The sequence below is a fragment of the Gavia stellata genome, chromosome 28, assembly GCF_030936135.1.
Source record: "Gavia stellata isolate bGavSte3 chromosome 28, bGavSte3.hap2, whole genome shotgun sequence".
Lineage (NCBI taxonomy): Eukaryota > Metazoa > Chordata > Aves > Gaviiformes > Gaviidae > Gavia > Gavia stellata.
In genome coordinates, this window is record NC_082621.1 from 5,514,520 (window position 1) to 5,540,567 (window position 26,048).

The 26,048-nt window shown below is 50.4% G+C and overlaps 2 protein-coding genes across 2 annotated transcripts; both read left to right on the plus strand.

Annotated features, from left to right (window-relative positions):
• The first annotated feature begins 1,455 nt into the window (after positions 1 to 1,455).
• On the plus strand, positions 1,456 to 21,111 carry PSMD11 (proteasome 26S subunit, non-ATPase 11). The gene is made up of 14 exons (XM_059830397.1): positions 1,456 to 1,546; positions 3,682 to 3,783; positions 8,976 to 9,100; positions 11,824 to 11,895; positions 12,224 to 12,281; positions 14,155 to 14,349; positions 14,857 to 15,001; positions 15,262 to 15,322; positions 16,954 to 17,016; positions 17,620 to 17,745; positions 18,308 to 18,343; positions 19,526 to 19,577; positions 20,575 to 20,717; positions 20,850 to 21,111. Exons 1-13 carry the CDS (start codon positions 1,456 to 1,458, stop codon positions 20,715 to 20,717), a joined length of 1,269 nt encoding a protein of 422 aa, XP_059686380.1. The 3' UTR covers positions 20,850 to 21,111.
• A 4,043-nt stretch (positions 21,112 to 25,154) lies between these two features.
• Positions 25,155 to 26,048, plus strand: CDK5R1 (cyclin dependent kinase 5 regulatory subunit 1). The gene has a single exon (XM_059830579.1). The coding sequence runs from the start codon at positions 25,155 to 25,157 to the stop codon at positions 26,046 to 26,048; it is 894 nt and encodes a 297-aa protein (XP_059686562.1).

Here is a 26,048-nt window from a genome sequence, read left to right on the forward strand (position 1 = left end):
ATGGTTGCAGTCCCCGCCGTCTGCTTGCCGGGCTTTCCCCACCGCTGGGAGACGGGACCGAGGGTTGACGGACACCCACCAACCCCCCGAGGGGGGAACACGGGGCCAAGTGACCCCTCAGCACAGCCTGGAACCAGAGGTCACTCCGGCCATGTCCCCTACCAAAAACCCAGACCCGTTTCCATCAACTTCATCCCTCTCCTTTTCCCGGCTCATATTTTCACAGGAAAAAAAATAATCGCCACCTCCGCTCCCCACCGACCGGCCCTGGACACCTCAACCCACCGGTCCCCGGTGCCTCCTGATGTCCCCGTCCCCCCCGACAGCCGTCCGGCGGGCACGATGCCGGGGCAAAGCTCAGCTCCTAAGGCGGGGGGATAAGTCACCGCTTCCAGTGCCACCTCCCCGTGCCAAACCACAGCCTGTCCCCAAGGCTGTCACCTCCCGGGTGGCTCTGCCGTGCTGGGATTTCCCGGGAGCAATGGCACGCCGGGGGCTGGAGCCCCCCCGCCGGCCTGGGGGCTGTTTTATTCCCCGTTTGATATCAAATCGAACCTTCGAAGCATTAAATTTGCTTTTCCAGTGGCGGAAAGGCGGCTGGTCCGCTCGTCCCGCCTCGTTTGGGACCAAGGTGGGGACAGAAGCGGGGACGGGGTCGGCCGTGGGTGGGTTTTGGGGCGCTCAGCAGTGATTTGGGGGGGCTGCCTGCCGCCGAATTGAGGGTGCGAGTGCGGGTGGCCCCCCCAGCCCACCCCGGCTGCGGGCAGCACCCCCGGGGCGGGGAAGGGGAGGTGTGAAGACGGGGAGGACACGCCGGAGAGGGCCTGTCCCGCCGTGGGTCGCCCACGAGGACCGGGTCCGGCGGCGGGATGGGGACAGCCCCCTCCGTGGGCCGGGGGGTGCTGAGGTGCCCCCGCCGAGGTGCTCCTCCGCTCCCGAGGCCGGCTGGGGCACGGGGGGGGCCGTGGGGAGGGGGATCCCCTGGGAACTGCCGGGGGGACGTGGCCGTCGATGGGGTCACGCCGGGGGGACGAGGCTCCCGCCCCGCTCCAGCGCTGCCCGGGGGGGTTTGGATCCACGCGTGTGGGGGTGTCCCGGGTGGGGCAGCACCCCCCCGGCCCAGCGGGACCCCCGCGTGCCCCACGGCGGCCCCCGGGGCCCAGGACCCCGCGAAGGGCCGCAGGAGGCCCCACGGCCCGGCCGCCCCCCCCCCGCGACGGGGCCCCCCGTGTGCCCCACGCTCGCCACGTGCTCCCCCCCCCGCCCCCTTCCCAGACCACGCCCCTTTCCCGGGCAACGCCCCCTGCAGCAGACCACGCCCTCCCTCCCCCAGCCCCGCCCCGCGCCCTCCGCGCCGGGACTACGACTCCCATCATGCCGCGGGGCCGGAAAGGGGCGTGGCATCAGCGGGCCGCTTCCGGGCTGGCGGTGAGGAGGGAGTGAGGGAGCGGTAAGATGGCGGCGGCGGCGGTGCTGGAGTTCCAGCGCGCGCAGTCCCTGCTCTCCACCGACCGCGAGGCCTCCATCGGCATCCTGCACTCCATAGGTGAGGCGCCGCCGACCGCCCCCGCCCCGCCGACCGTCCCCGGCCGCCCGCCGCCGTCTCCCGCCCGCCACCGCCGCCGGCTGCTGACTCACCGTGCGAGCCGGACGGGAGCGAGGCCTGGGCCCGCTCCGCCGGCCCCGGCCCGGCCCGCTCCACCGACGCGGGTCCTCCACCCCCACCGCCGGCCGGCGGGCCGGGGCCGGACCGCTGCCCGCCGCCGGTGAGGGCCCCGTGGGCCCGAGCTGCAGGGAGCTGCCGGGGTGAAGCGGGCGGCCGCGGCGGAGCCCCGCTCGGGGAGCCTGGCAGCGGAGCCCCGCGGCTCGGGCCGGCTTCTCCTCCCCGTTCAACGCGGTGTTCGCCCGGGTGCGGGCAGAGGCAGCGGCGTGGGAACTTGCCTGCCTGGAAGCCCGGGCAGCGGCGTGTGGAGGGGCCGTGGCGGGCAGCGGGGCGGGCAGGCCGGCGGGAGTCTGCCTGTACCGGCTCTTTGCTTCTGGGGTTTTTCGGTTGTGCTGTTACAGCGTCTGGGTGCTGCGCTGGTAGCGGTGGCGTGCAGTGGCTACTCGGCCTGCTGAAGGGTGAGAAAACTCTGCTGGAAGCGGTATTTCCTCTTACAACGCTAAAATACACCTCCTGTTTAAATTACCTTCTCAGCGCTACACAGAAAGTTTTGAGGAGTTTTTGTGTGTGCTGTGTCTGGAGTTTTAACTTCTGCTTGTGTCGAGACAGGCGCTGTTTGCAGCAGTTTCCTTGTCGGGCTGTCCCGGACGTTTAGCAGTGCCAAGGAGATGTTGGTACTATAAAGCGGTTTGTAGGCATAACGTGGACATCCCCCTTTATTTGGGGATCGTGGCGTACAGGGTAGGGAGAGGAGGTGCCTTCAAAACTGGTGTATAAAAGAGTAATTCTCAATTCTCATAACGTACGGTGCTTTCTGAAAAGATGCTGTGACCTGCTGTCACCCCACTGTGTCAGGCAAATAAATGTTTCCTGGTGTCCGTATTAGACCTTGAAACTGGAACTGCTGTACGGTCTTTAAAAGTTGGTCGCCTCTCTCGGTGTTTCGCTGGTTAATTAGTGGTTGGTGTTCTCAAGCCTGTCAACACACCTACAACTTTCTGTTGGGTCGGGCTCAGTCAGGAGTAACAGCTTGTGTTGCCGGTTGGTGTAGCTGGAGCAATCCGGAGAGTATTGCTGTGATACTTTCCTGCTTGAGAGCAAAGTTACTTTGCTTTTGACACCGCATATGTTAAATTACGGGGACTGAAAGCCACAGTCTGTGCGCAGGGGCAGTGTGGAGGATTTCGGTTCCCTCTGTAGAGCTGGGCAGCGGATTTTGGCTTTGTTTGTGTAGAAGTTGGATGAACTCAGTTGTGCAGGGGATGCTGAAGATGAATACTTACACGGTAGCAGGTGGCAGGGAAGATAGTGTATTGTTTTGTGGATAACTTATATGAAATTGATGGTGTGTAAACATGGGTTTGGTGCTGTTGTATGTCATATCTGCATACTTCAGAGCCAGTTACTCACCTTGGTACACAGAGTGACAATTAGATTGTCAGAGTTCAGCGTGGAAAGGAGCACTGGCTGCTGCAGCAGTTGTAACACCTGATCCGCTCCGGAGCGAAGAGGGCAGACGTACCTAGCTCACCCAGCCGATGTTGGTTTTGTGCTGCGTTTTGACCGTGGGATTGCAACTTAATATACAAAGCGGCAACATCAGAAATCCCAATACCAGAATAGCCAACCCTGGAAATCCCATTAAATTTCCTTTTTTTTTTTTTTTGTGGCTTCAGCGGGAGAGGGTCTGTGGGGGATGGTGGTGCTTTTTAAATAAAACTTGAACAGCTGGGCAAGCTAATGAGACTACTTCAAAACTTAAATTATAGTCAAGTTGGAGCACGCGCTTGTATCTATCAGCTGGATTAAAGCCTTCATGAAGTATAGACGAAGCGCTCTCCATAAGCTATACATTTAAACTTCCCACATAATCTGCTTTCCAGATCTCGCAGGCCAGGCTGAATTCATTATTGCCTGTTACAACATTTACTTTTTTTGGTGCCTTTCCAGGAGCTGACTAGTAATGATTATCTTCTAACTGAAATAGCATTAAAGGTAACTTTTCCACTCTTTTCTAGTGAAACGCGATGTCCAGGAAAACGATGAAGAAGCGGTGCAAGTCAAAGAGCAGAGCATCCTGGAACTGGGGTCGCTTCTGGCCAAGACTGGGCAGGCAGAAGGTGAGCCTGAAATAAGTAACTGAGGTGTCGGGTGAGGTACGTTCAAATGAGTCTAGCCTTCTTGTTTAATGGAATAGGAGTAAAAGCAGGTATTGGCAGGAAATGTTCTCTCAGAGACAGGACAGAAACTAAAAAACTAGATAAAGAACATAAAATACTGATCTCGTGGTACTTAGTCCAATATTCCAAAAGATTGCTGATGCATTGGGCGGTTTAGTTTATGACCCTTTGACCTGTGGCCATTTTAGTACAAGTGACTAAAGTTTTGTTAAGTTGTCATGTTTGAGATGAGAAAGAAGTTTCTCTTGTTTTGTTTTTAATAATCTCAGAGCCTTGTTTCAAATTGAAGGTTGGTCCCAAGAAGTCATTTCTCATCAGCAGCTTCTTTCTCAATTAATTGACTTATCTGCTGAAACGTTACATCAGAAAGTCCTTGCCCAGTTCCTCGCAAGAGCAAGGCTTGACAGTCCTTCTATTGTGAATGTGTGAAAGGACAGAAAAGGAGTAAAGTTCTCTATTCAACAATTTTTGAGTCGACTCTGTTCACGTCTTCCGTTCCCTGGAAAGCTCAAGGCAGTGTGTTTGTTAGTTTGTACTCAGCAGTTTAGTTTGTTTCTTTTGCTGAAGAATGCTTTTGCCTTTTCTGGAGCACCTTTCACCTCAAGCATTTTAGGAGCTGATACGCCATGTCTGGACAAAGAGCTTTCTGTCTGTGGCAGATAGTTGGCCATGGTATAGCCCTCATGTTTTCTAACTGCACAACAATAATTCAGAATGTGAAGTGAAGCGTGTGTGCTTTTAACAGTCCGAAACTGGTTAGGGAAAACAGGCCAGCAGAAGGTTTAACCAAACTGACATTTGACTGGGACGCCAGACATGGTGTTAGAGGAGTTCATGGAAAGCTGTATCAGGTCTCGGGTAGCGGCTGATCAAGATCATGGTTTTATATTTATTCTAAACGTACACTTGGTGTCCTACTGTCCGGTCTTCGTAAACATCCACTTTGACTCGGCCCATGTCTAAATGTGTTTGAGCATTCTGGACACTGATCCCACTGTGATTTGCAATTGAACAGAGCTTGTGACAAAGTGGATTACTTGCACTTAGAGCAGTGCTGGAAACAAAGGTGCTATTAATTTCACCTAGCTATAGATGTCCATGTCTGATTTCCTAGTGTGGACTGCTTTTATAGTTAGTGGAGAAAAATAAGCCCTTCCGGCGCACGATTCATCTCTTCCTACAGTAAAAATTTGGAGCAGGACAAACACAGCATGCTGTACAAATGGTTATTTCTCTAATTGAATATTAAAGGACCTCAAGTCAATTAAGTCAGGTATAGGTGTCTGTGCTGTACGGGTGCCCTTTGCACTCTGATGTTTGTTTCTGTAGAGATAACTAAGCATGGCTTTGCTCCTGCACCAAGGGAGGTGCGTGTGTTTGGGCTAAAAAGGGGGAAATCATCAGGAGAGTCTCTTCAGGCAGATGTGTGGATGTGCTGCTGGTATGCAGAAGCCTGAGAGAAGAGCTGTCGGTTGCATGATAGCCTCCTTACTGCTGCAGAACTTGGAGTAGTTTTGAGTTTAAGCTGAAGTCTTACACGAGTAAAAGAACTTCATTGTATTCTCAGAGGGTGGCTAGCTGAGTTTTTTTAGAGGGAAGGCTAAGTAATTGGAAATGACAATGTTAACTCGTCAAAACCAGGTTTATGAAGGAGCAAATGTGGAATGTATTTGAAATGTGTTAAAGGGAACACTAAACTGCAGAGCAACTGTATTCTGAATAGAAGGAAATTATTTTGGCAACATTAAGAAGGCAGTTGTGTACGTGTAGATCAGTGTGGGATCAGCAGGTTGTGCTTTCTGGAGATCTGTGGTGAAGCGGGGGAATGAAGAAAGGGGATACTGCGGCTTAGAGATGTGCTAATCCTGTGGGAAAGGCACTGTCACCTTCCCTTTCTGTCTGCTTTCTAGGGTGAAGTAGACTAGTAGGAGTGACAAGCAGGCAGGGTCAGCAGCACCTTCACAAAGGTGCTAGCACCAGGCAGACCCACGGACCTTCGTATCCAAGGGGAGTGAGTCCCGTGCTGCGTAACCTAACGAGGAAATTACTGAGGTTGTGCGTTTTCTGGTCCGAATGGAGTGGATCTCATCATTGTAGCTCTCGCTGCACGCATTTTAGTTCTAGCTAGCGGAATTTCTTTGACAGGTTCTAGGTGTTGTGGTGGCTCGTTGGCTACTTTGAAGCGGTAACTTCCCTGAGATGAAAGGGTCTGTGAGCTGCAGCCTTGGGAAAAAATCAGCTGCAATTTGGTGGGGTTTGAAAGTTACGACTGCTGAGCCGCTGACTGGCTGAGAGTGTAGAATGAATCTGTAGTTTTCAGAGGACTAACCTCTACTGAACTACAGCCTTTGTTTAAAAAAATAACAATAATACAAATGACTCTCTTTATCTGCTTGATAGAGATTAAGGATTGAACTGGGAGATTAATTACTTTTTAGGACAGTTCTAGATTTTTATAGCATTGCTTAAAACTACAGGATTGGAATAACTCGGATCAGGAATTCAGGTACATGGCATGTTAGCTTGTGGAAGCACTTTCTCTGAGGATGAGCAGCAGACTTCATTTTCCAGAACAGCTGCTCATCACTTCTCCAGAGACGTCAATCATACCATTACCAAGCATTGCATTTACTTGAAAAAAATCCTAAAAATAGTTGACAGTTACATTGGTAGGAAAGAGAAATTTCTATGGGAACTTTCAGCTTGCATGTCTAAATGTATAGCTTGCAAAATGTAGGGATATTCTAGCTGTTGACTTCGAATCTGCTTTCTAGTGAATTCTGGGGCAGCTCTTGAGCAAGTCAGTGGAAAGATAAGCACTGCAGTATATTTCATGGGATTTTTTCTCTCTTTTCTTCTAAAGTTCCTTTCCTGTGTGGAAGAGTATGTTGTGCACTAAAACCATGATTCAGGTGGTCCTGAGAAGCAGCAATGCACAGTATGAAGTAGTACTTAAGAGCTGATGGATCTTGGAGAGAGTCTCGCTGCCTTGATAAGACAGACAAATTCTTAGTTACAGAGCTCAAGGCTAAGGGTACAGTGCTGTGACCTGATGAGAAGGAGGCTTGTTCCCTGTGTTAAGTGCGGTGTTTTGAAGTGCTTGTGTTAGTTGCATCAGGGAGGAGCACAAGAACCAGCTTGTGGGCAACCCCAGCTTTAGTGCCGCTTCTCTTCCAAGCCCAGCAAGGTGATCTGGAGCCCGCCTTTCTCAGCTTGCATCGAGAGGAGGAGTGCTTGAGAGCAGCCCTGCACAAAACTGATGTGTTGGAAGCCGCTGTCCGCTGCTGTCGTGGTAGTTTGTTTGCCCTGTATGAAACCAAAGTGTTTGACTTTTGATTAAAATGATTGGGATTTGCATCCGTGAGTGGTACTGGAGACCGAGTGGTCCTCGGAACGAAGGCGGCGTGGGTCAAGTCATCGTCTGCCACAGGGCAGTAGGTAACAGTTCCTTGTTGAATAAAAGCTGAGCGCTGATTGAAACTGTCCGTCAGCAGGGTTCGATCTTGGATATTAAAGTAGCTGTACCTCAATTCTCGAAAAACCTGCCCATTTATTCTCAGGCAGAGAGAAGGTAAAACTTCTATGAAATGTGAGGCACGGCAGTCATAGCGTCTCGTTTTGTTCCCTGTGCAAAGTCCAAGTGGCTCATTGTAGAAAGAGTCACAATTTGTTGCACCGTTGTTTGGCGCAACAGGGTTTAGGGCGCACTTGAGAAGTTTCATTTGTTCTAAAACTGTGCTTTGAGATGTATAAAAATGTCAGTACATCACCATGAGCAACTGGATTGGAACACACTGTGAGTCCCACTTCTTAACAGTGTAAGAAATGAGTGGTATCAGGCTTGATTAAACTTTGACAATAAATAAGTTGAAAAAGTAAAAGAAAATTAAGGAGTAATTTTTACATATTATTAAGATGTTCTTATAACAATTGTTTTGCATTACTGCTAAATGAAATATGAAAGAAACCTTGGTTTCAACTGTTCTTATTGGAATCCTCCCAAACTGAAATCCTGCTGATGCTCCTCCATATACTAATTGAAATAAAATTAGATGAGTCTCTTAGTTTTGATTTCAATACCAGTTTGGTATAGAGTATATTGAAGATTTCTGAAATACTCATTACAGGGGTGTTTTGGGGTTTTTTTTGCTATCCAATCTTGTAAGCATGGTAGCGTGAGATCTGACTGATGTTGGGGTGAGACTTAAAATTCTGGGGCAAATAAACTGTGATTTCAGTGTACGACCCCACTACTTCATGAGTCAGCACCGAACCCTGCACTGGCGTGGTGCTAGTTTGCTGGAAGTATCATCTTCCCCGACTGTAAACAGACATCACTGCAACCTGGCCCGACAGCCGCGTGTCGTTTATCGCAGGAGAAGACTTTTAACTTGTGCTGTGCAATTCCAGCACGTAACTCCCTTCTGCTGCCGCGAACGCCAAGTCCTGAAACTGCTGTGACGTTGACCGCTGCATTCCTGCGCTCTGTAGGAATGACGTTTTTAGTGTATGTCTTCATAAAGAAAGACGTTTCCTTTGTGAGCTTGAGACTAGCTTTGTAACTGTGAACTAGGAAGGAGACTAGAAGAAACAGAAATCTAGTTAAGTGAGATAAGATCTAATTAGGTAATATGGGTAGGTGAAGTGTTCAGAAATGTCACTTTTTCAGCAGTGGAGCGCGGGGTGTATCTGACTTCCTAGGGCTGGCTAGGTATGGCAGATTAAAATGTCAAACTGTGAGTTAATAAAAACATACTTAAACTATAAACTCCATTGCCCATTTTATAGAAAAATCTCAAAGCATTTAGCAGATGCTTACATTTTTAAAACGTGCCTGAGGCAAGCATAGTTGCAAATGGTCTTATAATTGGGCAAACTGAAGTAACGGGAAACGTATGCTGTGCGGGTAAAACTGGAGCCCAACAGTCACCTCTGCCAGTCCCCGTGTTTACTGCAAGGCATTCCTTCAGGTGACGTTTATCGCTCTTTTCCTGTAAATGATGTTGAGAGACTGCTTATAAAATGCTTGGTATAATAAATACTGCTGTGTATAGACGTGTCAGGTGCTCCAGCTGCGGTGTAACTCTTGGCTGTGTGGTTGTGTTTCATGATTTGGTTTTTCTTGCGTACAGAGCTGGGAGGACTTCTGAAGTACGTTCGACCCTTCTTGAACTCCATCAGTAAAGCAAAGGCAGCCCGCTTAGTTCGATCTCTGCTCGATCTGTTCCTTGATATGGAGGCAGCAACAGGACAGGAGGTGAGATTTACATTTCAGCACTAGTGCGTTCCTCAAAAGCCTGTAACACCATTATCTGACCTACTTTGCTTCACACTGAAGAATTATTCATGTCAGGAAACATTCATTTAATGCATTTGGATATATTCTATTAATAAAACATTAGATAATTTAATTCAGTCATAACCATGCTTTTCTGCAAGCCTCATCCTGCCACAGGTTAGGAGTAACTCTCACCCCGGGCATTTTTCTTAGATTTGTGTTGCTTGCTGTTAGATGTGCAGCATTAGCAGTATTTTGCAGCGCGATTAGCGTTCGGGGTACGAGAGGTGAGCGGAGCTGTAGCTGTTCCAGGGAGCTTGGTCTAGCGGAAAGGTGGGTGCAGTGTGTGATGGCACAGAGCTAGAGGAGGGAGTGTTCAAGGTCTGTTCAGGAGTTGGTGGGATTCGGTGGTGAGTATTACTTAGCATCTTTCACCTGGAGTCATGAAAGTGCATTGCATGGGGACACGGTGGGTGTCTTACTCTACAGAGGGCTTCTGAGGCATGAAAGTTACTCCTGAAGTGGGAGCAGAAAAAATTTTGCAGCTACCAAGAGTAAACTACTTCCAGTGGATGAACTTCTCCACTAGAAAAGTTAGATGGAAAGGGGAGCCACGGAGGGTCTGAGCAACACGTTAAGGACAAAGCCCGCACTACACTACACACAGCGACTGGCGAATTACAGCCTAGAAGAGGTTCTGCCCTGTTGAGAGGCAGGTGGCATTCTCGTTAGCCAAACCAGTGCAGAAGTATCATTCTGTAGTTCAGGTAACCTTGTGAATGTTCTCCGTTTGCTGTTCAGTTCTTGTGGCTTGCATGTCATGTTACCGTACACGGTGACAGAATCTTTTGCCCCTCTTCTTTAAGAGAAGAGATTAAGGGAAGCAGGGTGGGATGTGCAGGTGAGAAGGGAACCCCTAAGGGGCTCAGGAGAAAATGAGTGGCTTCAGACTTTTTCTAAAGGTAACTTGATGTAAACGACAATATTTGGATGCAGTCCCAAAAGGTGGCATTTTATGGCAGGGGAAGAACTTGGAGTAACAGCAATGGAAATATGGCCCAGTTAGTCAAAACATTCACTTCCAAGCATCTTCAGAAGCCAAACCCAAAACCTTAAGGAATTATGACACCTAACCTGTGAGGTTCTTGATGCAGTAATCCTGAATACTTTCAGCGCCTCAGAAATGTTCAGAGGGACACTTGCTTCCTCAGTGTAACATATATTAAGAAGACTCCCAGGAGTCCAGTAAAGCAATGAAATTAGAGATCTCTACAGCTCCTAATGCTCCAGCTATCACTGTGCAATAAATTGCGACTTCATAATGGCTTTTCGTAAAATGTCCCCGTTTAATAAGCAGCGACGAAGAGCTGACAAGTCCTGCAGTGTAGTACAGCTGCAGAGCTGCTTCAGAAAGAGCTGCGATCCAGAGGTTTTGGGAAAAGGCATTCCTGAGCCTAGCACCTCAGGATGACTTACTGTATATTATTGGCCAGTAAGAAATCGACACCCACTTCTAATTGGGGTGGAACACGACTGCTTTATTCGTCAAGGGAATCTCAGCAGTCTTAAAAATATGAGGAGCCATTGGGTTTCCTTATTCCGCCTTGAAGCGATAGATAAAACAGCCAGTGTCACTTACTGACTGGCTCCTGGCACCTGACTCGGTTGTAAACAGTGGAGCCTGGCACCTGTGTTGCTCTCCACTGCTGAAGGACACACATGGTCTGACATATTTAGGGCCTAAAACATGTGCATTTCATTTTCCTTTCTTTCTAGAGCAATTGAAAATACAGTTCTCTCTATGGCTAAATGAAATGGTGCAAAACACGCTGGAAGGGACCTCGAAGTCTTTTAGTCCATCCCTTGCCCTAAGGCAGAATCAGTTCTCATGTACCCAGATGTTTTTATTTCAAACAAAAACACAGCTGTTTAAGAAATGCTATTAGGATTTCAGCAGTCATTTTTACTGGTGAAACTTTGAGAGCCAAATCTTTATTTTCATATTCCAGTGTGGGAGGATTGTCCCTGGCAGTCAGAAAAAGTTACTGGAAGCCAAATGCATTAGAAAAGCCATCGAAGAAGGTGGTCTGTTGGGGTTTTTTTTGGTGACGGCTAAAGCTTAAACTAAACCATAGTTTGCCTTCCAAACTTTACTTTCTCTTGCAGTATGTATTATAAGTAGTATAATACTGTGAACGTTGTTACAAAGTGCAGGAGGTTAATCTAGCAAATAGAATATGAAAACACGTAGCACAATTGAGGTGTTCTATATCATTTTGTGCAACGTTTCTGTGAGTGTAAACACTGCTGTCAACACGATGCAGCCTGAGGCTCAGGTGTATCGTGTGTGGTTACCCGCGAGTCCTTGTTGAAGAGAAGTCGTTTAACCTTCCGCTGTTGAGCTGCGGTTCTCATCGATGGTGAACTACACTTTACCCTGGTAATGTTAAAGGTGTGGTTCCGAGACATTTGGGGTCGGCACTAATGATGAAGGCTAATCTCCAGGCTCATTTTCAAGTAAAGCTAATTCGGTGTTTAGCAATGCTGCTGTTCAGACAGGAATGACTTGTTTTCTTAAACTACGCTGTGGAGATTCAGGCTTTGTTGTATTTTTGTTGCTTTATAGGAAATGATTGAACCATACTGCTGTTTTAAAGAGGGGCAGCAGAAGGCTTTACAAATTTCTTTCTGCTCCCTTTAAGGTTGACCTGTGTTTAGAGTGTATTGAATGGGCCAAATCAGAGAAGAGGACTTTCCTCCGCCAGGCTCTGGAGGTATGTTACATTGCGGATCCCAAGCCTGTGTAATAGTGTCTTCCCTTGTCAGACTTAATACCTATAAAAGTAGAGAACTTGTAGTGTGTTGTCCAGATCTTTGTACGTGGGACGGGCGGTAACAATTACACTAAAGTTAGTGACTCTCCTTGAATAGGCAGCAATCTTCCAAATGGTAGATCTTGCAGAATTGGACCGTGTGATGTCATGAACGCAAACTAATTTAGTGAAGTGTGTGCAGATAGGAATACAAAGTTTCATTTTACAAAATAAATCTGTACTACCTTTCTCTGGCTTTCCTCACAGCAGTTCCTTTTCTGTTCTTCAGGCGAGGCTGGTCTCTTTGTACTTCGATACCAAGAGGTACCAAGAAGCACTGCAGCTAGGTAAGTCTCCCACTAGGTGGTGGTAGTAGTTCTTTGCTGTGAAATTAGTCTTGAGGCTGACAAGGGAAACGATCGACTACGTCATGTTCTTTGATAAGTTTTGTAGGACTTGGGCATTAATTTTTCAGTGCTCTACCAGATCTGCCATCTTTTGCTATAGCTTGGTGCTAAAAGCTTTTAGAGATCTCTTTGTTCTCACCGTTTGTTCATTTCAAATAATTTTGGGAGCAAAGAGGAGCTGTATCCAGTTGAAGGCCATCAGGTTTGGCTCCTGCTGGAACATATGTAGTATACTGCTGTGGTCAGAAAGGTTGAAGGGAAAAAACAGCTTTCTTCAGTTTGCTCAAATACGGCCTCGATAAAAGCAGTTGTAATGCCAGGAAATGGCAAACCTCTAAGGATGTAATTAGACAAGCTTTTGTGAAGTAGAGTAAAGGCTTTAAGAACTTGCTTCTACACCACCTGAGATATGGTAATTAACCACGTGAACTCTCCTGCTCTGCTACAAAGCAGAGTAAAGCAGGTCATCTTCCACGGCCCAACTCCCTTTGGTGCTTTATAAATGCTCATTTTGCAAATGACTGCAGTAACGTAAGGTGAGGTTTAAGCTGGCTAAAGGGTATTTGTACAGACCGCTCTGCCAGCTCAGCGTGTGGGTATGAGCAGGGCTGAGGGATGACTGCACTCACCTGGGCAGGGGTGATGCCTCACCAGGGACCTGTAACTTCTTGAACAGCGTGGTGGCAAGAGTGTGTGTCATGTCCAGAGTCACCTGGGTGACTTGTATCTGATCAGAATGTCAAGTTACGTTAAGTGCTCTGATACATGGAATTCAATATCAAGTTAGAATTAGTTTGCATACATATACGCAATGAACTCAGGTTTAAACTGATCAGAGTCCACACTCCAAAGCTATGCTTAATTAAGTTAGTTAATGATGGTGGTACAGCTTAGGGAGTTGTGAAGGCCTGTATCTATAGGACAGCCTCTCTGAAAGCTCTATCGAGATGTCAGCATTGTGCACCAGCTTTTCTGTGCGGCTGGCCAAGACATGGTTATGTCTGTGGCCATGGGGAGTAGGTGCAAGCAGAGTCTCTATGGGATGTTTCTAGGGACAATCCATTCTCTTCCACCTAGTTAATGCAGTTTCAGCTGTGGTTTTCAGCTTCTAAGCACAGCAAGCGAGGATGAGGTTCTCATCTCTGCTTGCCCTAAGTTAGCTCTTTAGTTCATAGCGGGGGAAAGAAGGGGAAAAGTTTCCTCTGAGGCTGTCTTTCTGTCCTCACAAGGCTTTAATGTGACAGTTTACCTAGGCATTTCTTAGGCTGTCCATTCCTACCTCCTAAATTTGATCTGTAGATGTCTTGTGCTTAAAACATTCCTTCCTCATCCCATATTCTTAGGAGTTGCTTGAAAATCCTCAGGTCTCACCCTAGGGGAATGATGCAGGAACGGGCAGTACTTCAGGTTTGCTTGGAGCTCTGAATGTGAGTGGTAAATCATGCTGTCATCTGGGGAAGGGGTACCAGAGTGACCATCTGAACTGCACAACCCATCCTTGACTTTCTGCTGAGTGTCTGCTGCCCATGATGAGGTGGCAGAGACATGCTGTCCGCATACCCAAGTATTCTCACTGCCCTCTTCCACCTCTAACACAAAACTGGTTCATTCTCCTACTGTGGACTCACACACTGTTGTTTCCTCTCCTTTGTTTCTTCTTGGAAGAACAGGTTGTGTAAGCCTAGCATCTCTTCCTCAAAGCCAGTACTGCTGTGGGGGAAGAAGGGTGTCATCTGGGAAGACTTGCTTTGTGTAGTTGTTGATAGCAGATGCAGAGCAGCTTACAAAGGTTCTTGTTCTTCCCTGCTGCTAGGCTCCCAGCTTCTTCGGGAATTGAAAAAGATGGACGACAAGGCATTGCTGGTGGAAGTGCAGCTGTTAGAAAGTAAGACTTACCATGCCCTGAGCAATCTGCCAAAAGCAAGAGCAGCCTTAACCTCTGCACGGACTACAGCCAACGCAATCTACTGTCCACCTAAGCTGCAAGCAGCGTTAGACATGCAGTCAGGTAAAGCCCTTCAGGAGAAGGGGGAAGTCTAGGACTCGTCATGATGCATCAGTTGACTGATATTTGTTCTTTCCTGAGTGAACTGTGGAAAATGATGCTAGGTGGGACCTCAAGATACCCACAAGTCTGTCCAGCTGCTTCAAGGCAGGATCAGCTATAATTGCATTGTTCCTGACACATGTTTTTTTCAGCCCGTTTTTGAAAACCTCCAGTGGTGGAGAGTCCATAACCTCCCGAGGCACTACAGCGTTACACCATGTTAGTGTAACTGTAATGGTGTTCCTGACCTAATTTGCACCTGAAGTGCCCGGAACTTGTCTTTCTTAACACGTCCTCTTAAGAGAGGGCATGGATGTTCTGATAGAGATAAGGTAAAGGGAGGCGCAGAAGGAAAGGATTCCCTTTACTGAAGTACCAGATAAAGCACTGGGCAACCAAATCGTTCTGTCCTCTTCCAGTCACATTCAGAATTAACTCTGATGCCTGCCTGTTTGTTCCTCTCAACAGGTATCATCCATGCAGCAGAAGAGAAGGACTGGAAAACAGCCTATTCATATTTTTACGAGGCGTTTGAGGGATATGATTCAATTGACAACCCAAAAGCCATCACTGCGCTGAAATACATGTTGCTGTGCAAAATCATGCTGAACATGTACGTGGCAAATGGTTCTGTGAAGAACACTTCCTATGTTTAAATGGGGAAGGTTTTTTGTTTATAAGACTCTAAACTAATGAAAGAACTCAAGCAGACAAACTTTGCTGTTTGTCTTTATTTATGACCTAATCAATGCTTCTGATACAAAGTTATTTGAATTATAATTTGCTATCAGTTGGGAATTTTTGAGACACACTTGAATTTAAGCTGATCCTGTTGTTGAATAAATGCTCTCTTCCCTTCCCTCCCCTCTCTAGCCCAGAAGATGTGCAAGCGTTAGTGAGTGGAAAGCTTGCTCTGCGGTATGCAGGAAGACAGGTATAGAAACGTAATCTTTTCTATCTTCCTGTTATCTCTGAGAATATTGTGTTTATTCTTTTTGTCAAATATTTTGGTCTTTTCATACCGAAATACCCTTCGCTTCTGAGTGTCCTGAACGAGATCCAGAACTGATTAAATTACCATAAGTCAGTTGCCTTCAAAGAGAATACAGTGATTTTCACAATCTGAGAATCTGGCCTACTCGCTTCCTTTTCTGGTTTTTCTCCTTCCTGCTTTCTTCATGAGCTACTAAATGCCTAATGCCGTAAGGTACTCATGTCTCAACCCTCACCAACTGCTCTGCAGCCGTGGATCTGATGTATTTAAATCCAAGTTATTCGTTGTTTTTACTTCTGCTGTAGCAAGTCCTGAAAATCCGTTCATAGCAGTGTGGCTGAGCAGCTTGAGACCTAGATGACTGTAAGGTGGAAGCCAAGCAGCTGGGGAGTTGTTAAATCAGCTGTTTATTCTAACATGTTAACTTGCCAGTCTGTGAATGCCACCCCCGTATTAAGTCCAGGGATGCTTACATAAAGTACAGGGCCGAAAGCCAAGCGTGCCAGGGTCTGAGCCAGGCTTACCCGCTGATGCCCTCGGTGGCTTTGGTCAGCCAGCTATTTACTTTGACACGGGAGCTAATACTCACCTACCCCCCAGAGGACTGGGGAAACTATTTAGTAGAGGAGGTCAGTAAGCATATGTGTGTAGAAAAGAGTCTGAGGTGGGAATATCCCTGTATAATCCCTGCTGGATCATGAAGGGCAGCCCTGGTCCAGCTTCATCCCCTTCCCCGGAGCGGCAGCTGGGTTGGAGGCTCCTTTTCAGAGCAGGAGGGCAGTCTACCATGGAGGAAATCTCAGCTGTTCCCTGCACTGTTCTCCTGAGGCAGCGGTGATCGCAAGTTCCTGCAGCAGCTGTGGAAACTGAGCTTAGGGAGAAGGTGGGCAGCCTTGGGGACAGCTCGGTGGGAGAGACGGTAGCAGAAGCCTGGGCCTTGTGCGCCATAGCCACCGGGCTGTCCTGCTGGCCTCGTGCACTTGTGCCTCTCACCACTTGGAAACTCTTCTTCTAGTGGTGTCACTATTCTGTTTAGTATAAAACTGGTAGTTTGGTCGTGGCTGAGTCTTCTGCTTTGTTTCAGCAACTGTGGGATAGACAAGAAACGTTTTCTGATGCTGCCCCTGATAGGGTATCTGTGGGACTTCTGCCATGCTTCTGTCGCGCAGCAGAGGCAGCGTGGCATGCTGAAGGGGAGAAGCGCAGCTTTAGGGGCTGAAAATGGCCATGTTCATGAAGCAAGTGACAAAATGTGCACTTCCTTTAAAAATTGTATCAAACTTGCTCCCAACCTGCAACCTGATAGGAGCTGCAGCTGGTATTCTCAAACCTTGCAAAACTTGAGTTCTTTGTTTCTGTGAAGCTGATTTCATGCTGTGTCCAGCAGCTGTTCTGCGTGTTCTCCTTATTAGCAGCTGTTCTGTGTGGAAGTAACACTGACATGGCTTTGCAGCAAAAGAACATTCCCGCTTTGCTGCTTAAGCACGTTTTCAGTATACTGCACGTTTGGCATAATAGCACTGAGAGGAGAATGCAGAAAAATAACCTACTCTCGTTTTCTTTCTCTGCAGACAGAAGCACTAAAATGTGTGGCACAGGCCAGTAAGAATCGATCGCTGGCAGATTTTGAAAAGGTGAGTTGGGAGACAGATAAAAAATGGGGCCTGGCTGGACAAAACATTTTGTTTTGGGAGGTTGTAGGAGCTGCTACATCCCACAGCAGGAAACCATAAAAACTTTCACAGAAAGCAAGAGTGCATCAAGCAAATACCCCACAATAATCAACCGGTTTGGTTTTTGCAGTATGGGGAGTAATAGCTTGCTGGAAACTAGTTTTTTCTTTTTTCTTTTTTTTTTTTTTTTTGAGAGTGAACTCAGAAGCAGTTTCCTGTGCTTTTGGTGCGGTTCACCGGGATGTATAGCTTACTAAAATTTTTTCTGGCTTCAGCAAGAACACCACAGAGATAATGGAGAGAATTCCCATGTCAGGGAACAGTCCTGTCATCCCGTCCCCTGAGTGTAAACCAGAGATTCTGGCTTGCTAAGCTCCAGCAGCATAAAGATGAAAGATGCTTGCTGCACGGTGCTTGAAAGGCTTGCTAGGCTGTCATGACCTCCTGGCCTTGTAGCTAAGTTATGGGATTGGATTAACCACTGATGATTACATACTTAGAGGGCCTTGAGGACAGGAGACCTGTTGCTACCTGAATTATTTGCTCCCACTGTGTCTTCCGCAGGCTCTGACAGACTACAAGGTAGAGCTCAGGGACGACCCCATCATAAACACTCACTTGGCTAAGCTCTATGATAACTTATTGGAACAGAATCTGATCAGAGTCATCGAACCCTTCTCCAGAGTACAGGTAAATGTTTCCAACAAGCACACCGAAATGCTGGTACCTCTGTTCCCTGCTGTTGGTGGGTGAGGGGCTTGTTCCCATACAGAGTACTCCTCCTCGGAGCTGCTTAGCAATTCCAGAGCTCGGGGTTCATCGTGTTCAGCTGATAAATGATAAGGAGGGGGCTGAGGGGAACTTTGGAAAACCATGTTCCAGAGTCATTGCCCTTTCCACTTGTTTCGCTTACGCACACTGAAAGGTAGACATGCTTTTAACGCTGAAGGTAACAGTGTTTGGCTTTTAAGGGCTCTGACAGGGTGTGGGTAAAGCTGCAGTAATCTTGGAGAAGAAATGTTACTTCACCTTTCAGAGTGAAATGGCTTTAGGTGTCTAGTCCATCTTCAGTTAAAATTGGATATGAAATCTGAAGGACATGAAGCTGCAAAGCGGAGAAAGGCATTGGAGATTTTTTAGGCCAGAGCGTTTACAGGCCCTTGAGCTATTCTGTGGAAGAGCTCCCTACCTCCATGTTGTGTGTCAAAAGTGCAGCTGAAGGTTTACTTAACTCTGTTGGTCTCTCTTATAGATTGAACACATATCCAGCCTCATCAAGCTCTCAAAGGTAAGAACATCACTAGAAATCAGGGGCACATCTTAAGAGGGCAAAAGAATTGAGGTCAAATGGCATTTGCCACTGGGAAATAAGTGTAGGCTATTAAATCTGGCAGATCAGCTCCACAGCATTTACAGGCAAATACCGCTCTTGGGAACTTAACTTTAACACAGACAGTTCCCAGGAGGCATTGAGCTGGCTTCCTCTGCGCCAGACTTCGCTGTAACATCACCTTCCTTCACGTGGGTTTTACTCCCAGTGTTAGCACTTGCTTTTTATTGGAGACAGATTTTCCTCTGCTGTAGTAACAGCTCATGTCGTGACCAGCTCAGTCTTCCCCGTTGACCTGCATTTAATCCTTGTGAGCGTGCTTCCCCGAGGAATCTTTCTTAGACCCTTAAGATACAGGATCCAGCTAATCACTTTGAAGTTTCATTAGGGATGCGTATGTCACATTGACTGTTGCAATAACTGCTTTACAGATAATCCCAACCAGATTAAGCTTTAGGAGAATCTGCTGTAGTCCCAGACGGTTGCATCTTGACATGCTTTTCTCCTGTATTGCCATTAAGGCTGGAGGTTTGGAAGTGTCCTGAGCTCGGCCTTTATGGTCATTACATCATCTATCCTCCTCTTCTGTTTGTGCAGGCTTCTCCTAGACTAGCTCCTGGTGTTTAACACATACTTAATAGTTTGAGTAAAAGCTGGACTGCAGTTGTTTCTTAACTGCAGCTGTGTGTCCTGTGGCCAAAGAGCAGAAGAGGAGCCGACTCCTGTGGGGCCTTGCCTGGCCCTGGGCAGGAGGTCAGCTCGGTGCCCGCTGGCTTAAATGAAGCTTGGCCAACGCTTGACTAAATATTTGCTGAACCAGGCCGGAGTGCTCCGGATCCCCTAATGAGTAATGCCTGTATGAAATGACAGATACACCGTCTTCTGTGGAACAAGAGGGCGAGACATCCTGGTGCTCTTGTCGTTAAAAGCTACTTCTTAATTTCCTGTATCGTCTAAAGCATATGGTAGTACTAAAGCAGTGTGCAAGGAGAGATCTGTCCTGACATCATGTTCAGAGATAAAATAGCTGCTTTTTAAGCAGTGCTTATATCCCGCCAGGGCTGTTGAGTGTGGAGTAGTAAAATTTGCATTTCTTTATATAGTTCCGGGAGACTTTTAATTTTTCTGCTTCAATTTCAGGCTGAGGTAGAAAGGAAACTGTCACAGATGATCTTGGACAAGAAATTTCATGGTGAGTCTTTGCATCCTTCAGTCTTGACTGCCTTGCCGCCCAAGGCGAGGTCATGTACGAGCGAGCTGTGGATAGACTCCTCTTTATCACTGCGCCTTCGAGCCTCGAGTGTCGTCCTTAGACGGCTCTGCTCTGCTTCAGACGGCATTATTTGTTACTCTGTTGTCATGAAGGCTGTTCCTATTGCTCCTTCCATCTGCCTTCATTAAGCTCGAGGCTTAATTTCTCACAAATCAGAAACCACATTTAAGCCCTTGCTTGCTGCGGCTGCATCCCAGGACAGTTGCGAGACCCACTGGTGGGCTATCTAGCGAAGATGCGCTCTTCTGCCTTGGGGCTTACTGGAGTATGTGGTCGCCCTCCCGAATAACTTATGTCGAGAGCGTTTTGTGCGTTGGTGGGGGGCACCCACGCAGCACAGTTGGTTGGTTTGAGTTTGTCTGGGACCACAGGAGGCTGCTTCTCCAATAAGCCCTGAAGGAAACAGCTCTGTTCTTGTTTACGTTGTCCCTCGTGTCGATTTAGAAAGCCCTCTTGATCTCGCTGAGCAAGATGAATGGGAACTGGCTAAAAGAAGCATGTTGGTTAGAGAATAGCTCAAAATTACAGAACCCAGCTGCAGTGCCCATCTGGCACCTGGAAATAGTTTAATTGTAAAATGGCTTTATTTTTTTGCCTTGCTCCAGTGTTGTGCTGAGCCATCCTGCTGGGCACCGGGGTCTCGAGGAGGAAGGTGGCTGTTAGGGGGTGTGCAGGCCTAAGCATCTCCTCGATGTCTTCTCGGGCCCCTCTCCGGGATGATTTTTTTTTCCTGGGTAAGCTGCTGCTAATGCAGTCCCAGACAAAAATCAGTCAGCCAGGCCAGTACAACACAGGAGCCCCTTCCAAACCCAACAGAGCTGACCGGCCGTTGGCTGGGTAGATCCCTAAATTCCTGCTGTCCGGAAGATGTGATCGGTCGAGCGTTACACCGGTAACCGTGGCTTTGTGTCCGCAGGCATCCTTGACCAAGGCGAGGGAGTCCTGATCATCTTCGACGAACCCCCCGTAGACAAAACTTACGAAGCTGCCCTCGAGACTATTCAGAATATGAGTAAAGTAGTGGATTCGCTCTACAACAAAGCCAAGAAGCTAACATAGGTGAGTGGAGGCGGGAGCCGGAGGACACAGCTGCTCCAGACCTATCGCTCCTCCCTGGCCAAGGTGCGGTTTGTGTCCTTGAGGCTTGTTTTCTCTCCTCTCGATTGACGTGGCTCTGTTTTCTTTTTGCAGAGTTGAATTTGCTAGCTGTCATTTGGAGAGTGTGTGTGACAGGAGAGTGAAACCTTTGGGAAAATGTTAGGAGACTTTTTTTTTCTTTGTTCTACTTTTCGCTCGGAAAGTTTTTAAACTTCCTCATCCAGTGCATCTTGTATTCCATACGATGCGTGTTCCAGTTTCCATGTAATCTTTACTGGCCGAACTTTGTATCTGGGGGGGGAATATTGTTTAAACAAAGAGGGTATTCTAAATAAAAGGAAAAAGGCTTACACTACCTAAACATGTGCTTTCCACTTCCTGAGGGATGGCAGAGAGTTAAGCAGGGACAAAGTTTTGTTACCGATAGGTGCCCAAAACAAGTTTGTTTCATCTCTCCCTCTGCTCTGAAATCTGAGACTTACTGACGGTGTATAAGCAGCCAAGTTTATTCCATTTGTACTGAACCAAAAAAACCCAAAATGTACAGACTGCTGGATTATTTTTAAATCTTAAAGGCCTCAGATCCCCTCGAAAGCAGCTCCGCCTGATTTTCCTGAAGGCTTTCGCACCTGAGGAGCCTGCTTCAGGATCGTCATTGCGCTGCGCTAGCCCAGACCCGCCCTGCGCAGCCAAAAGCCTCAAGGCGGCTGCAGCCACTGTCTAGACCATTAGGCCAGTTTCTAATAAAGGGAACAGCGCAGGTTTCCCCTGGAGGCCTGTATTGCATGCTATTGTTTTAAAATAGACTAGATTTTAAATGTTTTATCCCTCCTCCCACCTGCATTGGTAGGAAGAACAGGTGAACAGGCGTTCCCCGAGTCCTCGCCTCCCTGCGGGGGCTGAGCCTCGTCCGGCGGGGAGGCGAGCCGCTGCCCCGGGCGCTGATCGGACTGTCGTTATTTACCTCTGCTGCGTTAGTGTTTCTTTTTTTCCAACACCCCGTGTGAGACAGCTTGGCCCTTCAGGAACAGCCTGGTGCAGCACTCGCTGGGAGCTTTCTTGTTACTGTTCCGAAGTCATGTATGTGGGGGGTTGGAGCACGGTGTATTCCAGCATGTTTCATTTTACGGTGAGGTTACTAGCTAGGTTTTGATGCCATTTGGGCAGTGTAAGCTTCTGCATCTCTGTCCTGCTCGTCTTTATTTTTCCTTTCCCCTCTGTTTCTCTTTCTCTCTCCCTCTCCACGTTTTTCTTACAAAATTTATATTTTGTAAAAGGATTCTGTTTTATCAGGAAATACTTTGCCTTCACACTGAATCTTAGACTGGCTGATTTTTCTGCTTTCTGTTCACATTTTAACCTCTCCGACATTTTGTTTTTATTTTTATTTTGAATTTCCATCTCATCCAGTCAGTCACTGTTTGGGTTTTTGGCACCATCAATATCAAATGTACAAACGGTTCTTGCTAACCAACACCAGGTATATCTGATGTTCAGATGAGTTCCAATAAAATAATTTTTTTTTCAAAAATCTGTCTCCTGTCGTCAGCTGCCGAGGCAGGTAACGGGCACGTTTGGTGCAGTTTCTCTCTTCGCTTAGGGAAGGGTGGATTGCAACGCAAGCTGAGCACCTGGCCAGAGCTCACGACAGCATCGTCAGTGATGATGTTTCTGAGATGCGGAGTGTGAGGGACTGTGTTTTCCGCAGCATTGCTGAAGATTTACAGATTGTGACGGGTTCCTGGCACAGCAAGCTTGATTTCTACCAAATGAAGTTACGTTATTACCATTATCATCAGTATTATGGTGAAAAATTAATTACGTCTGACCTCTAGCCTTTCTTGAAAGTGTTCTGATGCTGTACTGGAGAGTCTCACATCGTGTACACCACCGTGCATAGATTCTTCTTAAGGCTAGAGAGGGTTTTCAGGATGTAATTGAACTGATACAACATCTTTAACTTCCGTGTCTGAAACTCGTGCATCTCGGACACCACCTGGTCGAGGTGGGGCAGGTCTCGGAAATAAACCTGGCCTCGTAGGCAGAAAAACGTGAAGGACTTAACTCCTGCCCTTACGCATGGCTTGGATTGCAGTGGTGGTGCCTTTCTAGTTTTCTTAACAGGTTTTTTGCTCTAGAAATAGCCGGTAAGGTATTCCCCACAAGCAGCTCTGGCCACTTCCCCGCAACATCACGTACGTGGCATTTTCCCCGGGGGTGCTGAGCTGTGGACGTGATTTGTGGATGCAGGTTGCTAATCGTAGGTGAGTGAGGGGAAATTCGTTCACGGAAGCGGAGCTGAAGCCCACGTGTGCAGCGGTGATGGTCACACGCGAGGTGCTGAGGTGGAGAAAGGCGGAGGTGGCCGTGAAGCCCCGCGTGTCCTCGATGAGAATGGTGCCCAGCCCCGGCTGTCGTCCCTCAACGGGGAGAGAATTGGTCCTGACCCAGCAGGTGCTGACGGGGGGGAGCAGACAAATCCCTGCGCCGGAGCCTGAGGAGACGCTACCGGGAGCGATGCAGCAGGTCTGCGGTGACACTGGTTCAGAGGTGGCTCGGCTGCCTTGCGCGGGGTCGGGGAGGTTTAATTGCCCGTTGGTCCCTCAAATGGCCTGTGGAAAGCTGGGATTTTCCGAGGTGTCGAGCGCCTGCCTTCCCCCTCTGAGCGTGTTAAAATTAGGGCCAAAAAAGCTCAAAGGGTCGGGCTTGTTGGTAAACGCTTTTAGCTTAAACATCAAAAGGCTTAACTTAAAAAGCAGGCTTTCGCACAAAGGCGAGTTTCATGCTGCTTGAGTCCCTGTGATGTTTTTAATGGACAGAGGGATTTCTCGGTAACAGCGGTGCCGCTCGGGCTGGACTTGCACAGTCCCTTTTGCACCATCCGCAGAAAAGCCTCTAAAGCTGTTTGTGAAGAGGAGAGACGAAGGGGAGACCAGTTCAGCATCCCTTCGACACGGGCTTGGATGCGCTTCTGAGGAGGTGCGGGTTTTTGGGTGCTTTGGGCCAGGTCTGTCCTCGCAGCGTTGGTACCGCGGGTCGGTCCTGAGCTGCCCTTGAACCAGCACCGGGACACGTGGCGACAGGCGCATTTTCCAGCCCCACTCCTTATTTCGGACTGCTGCTGAGCGTCGGCTTCGTGGCCCTCAGCGGGGCCGAGGTGCTGAGAAAACCGCTGCCCTGGCTTGGGAGGGGGCGAGAAGGTGGATCAGCGCATCAGCCCCGCGTTTTGCTGAGCCCGGGTGGCACCAACCCCCTTTGGGAGCTGCTCCGCACCTTCCTGTGGCTCTCCGCCCCGGCTCGGGACAGCACTTTTGGGGGGGCCCTTTCCCGTGTCCCCCCTCTTCCCGGGCCTTGGTTCCCCAGGTTGCCGCTGGATGAAACGGGAGATTTTGGGGGGTTTTGAAGGCTTCGGCGTGGCAGCGCTGGCTCTCGCGTGGAGGAGCGCGACCGTCCCCCGCCGTACCGCCGGCAGCGTGTCCCGGGGCCGGAGGTGACACCGGGGCCGCCGCCACGCGTGTCCGGCCCCGCTCGGGGCTGTGCCGCGGCGGAGCCGCCTTCGGGCGTCGCTGCAGGTTGTGCAACGCGCGGGGGGGAGCGGCGGCTGCGGTCCCCCGGCCCCGCGGGAGGGGGGGGACCCCCGCGCCGCCATGGCGGAGGGCCGAGCCGGGGGGCGGCGGCGGCTTCACCCGGGAGCGCGGTCCCCGCGGGGCCGGGGCCTCCCGTGGGCGCGCGGGGCGCGGCGGCGTTTTGCCTTACACCCCCCGTAACCCGTCAAACGCGGCACCGGGCACTCCGCCCCCCGCCGCCCTCGGCCCGGGGCGGGAGGGGGCACCCGCGGGGCGGCGGTGGGGCGGGCGGAGGCGGCTTCTGAGGTCGAAGTTTTGGGGGTTTTGCCGGTTTCCTCCGGTTTCCCCTGGCCGAGGGCTCTCCGCGCTCACCCCGCGCCGCGCCCGAACCGGCGGCTCCTCCCGCCCGGGGACCGGGCCGCGGGGCGGGGCCTCCCGCCCGGGGACCGCCCTCGGGGCGGGGCCAGCGGGGCGGGGGCGGGGCCAGGGGCGGGCCAGCCACGGGCCGGGGAGCGCGGAGGGGCGTGGCCTGGGCGCGCAGGGGCGTGGCTCGGGCGTTCGGGGCGGGGCCGGGGGCGCGTCCTGGGCGGCGGGGGGCGGCCCCGCCCCGCCCCTTTCCCGCCGGCGCGGCGGGCGCACGTGGCGGCGCGGGGCGGGGCGGCGTCGGGGGCGCGCACTGCGCCGCCGGGAGCGCGCGCGGCGGCGGGGCGGGGCGAGGCGCGGCGCTGAGCGGCGGCGGCGGCGGAGCGGGCAGCGAGCGCGGGGCCGCGCCGGGGCCGGGGCCGGGGCCGGGGCCGGGGCGGGCGGCGGGGCCCGCCGGGCGGCCGGCGCCATGGGCACGGTGCTGTCGCTGTCGCCGAGCTACCGGAAGGCCCCGCTGTTCGAGGAGGGGGCGGCCACGGTGGGGCACTACACGGCGGTGCAGAACAGCAAGAACGCGAAGGAGAAGGGCCTGAAGCGGCACTCGCTGATCTCGGTGCTGCCCTGGAAGCGCATCGCCGCCGTCTCCGCCAAGAAGAAGAGCTCCAAGAAGGTGCAGCCCAACGGCGGCTACCAGAGCAACGTCACCCACCTCAACAACGAGAACCTGAAGAAGTCGCTCTCCTGCGCCAACCTCGCCACCTTCGCCCCCCCGCCGCCCCCCGCCGCCGCCGCCGCCGCCCTCGCCTCGGCGCAGAAGGCGCCGCCGGCCGCGCCCGCCGCCGCCGCCGCTACCCCGCGCCGGGTCGTGGTGCAGGCGTCCACCAGCGAGCTGCTGCGCTGCCTGGGCGAGTTCCTCTGCCGCCGCTGCTACCGCCTGAAGCACCTCTCGCCCACCGACCCCGTGCTCTGGCTGCGCTCGGTGGACCGCTCGCTGCTGCTGCAGGGCTGGCAGGACCAGGGCTTCATCACGCCGGCCAACGTGGTCTTCCTCTACATGCTCTGCCGGGACGTCATCTCGGCCGAGGTGGCCAGCGACCACGAACTGCAGGCAGTGCTGCTCACCTGCCTGTACCTCTCCTACTCCTACATGGGCAACGAGATCTCCTACCCGCTCAAGCCCTTCCTGGTGGAGAGCTGTAAGGAGGCCTTCTGGGACCGCTGCCTCTCCATCATCGACCTCATGAGCCCCAAGATGCTGCAGGTCAACGCCGACCCGCACTACTTCACCCAGGTCTTCGCCGACCTCAAGAAGGAGAGCGGCGCCGAGGAGAAGGGGCGGCTGCTCATCGGCCTCGACCGGTGA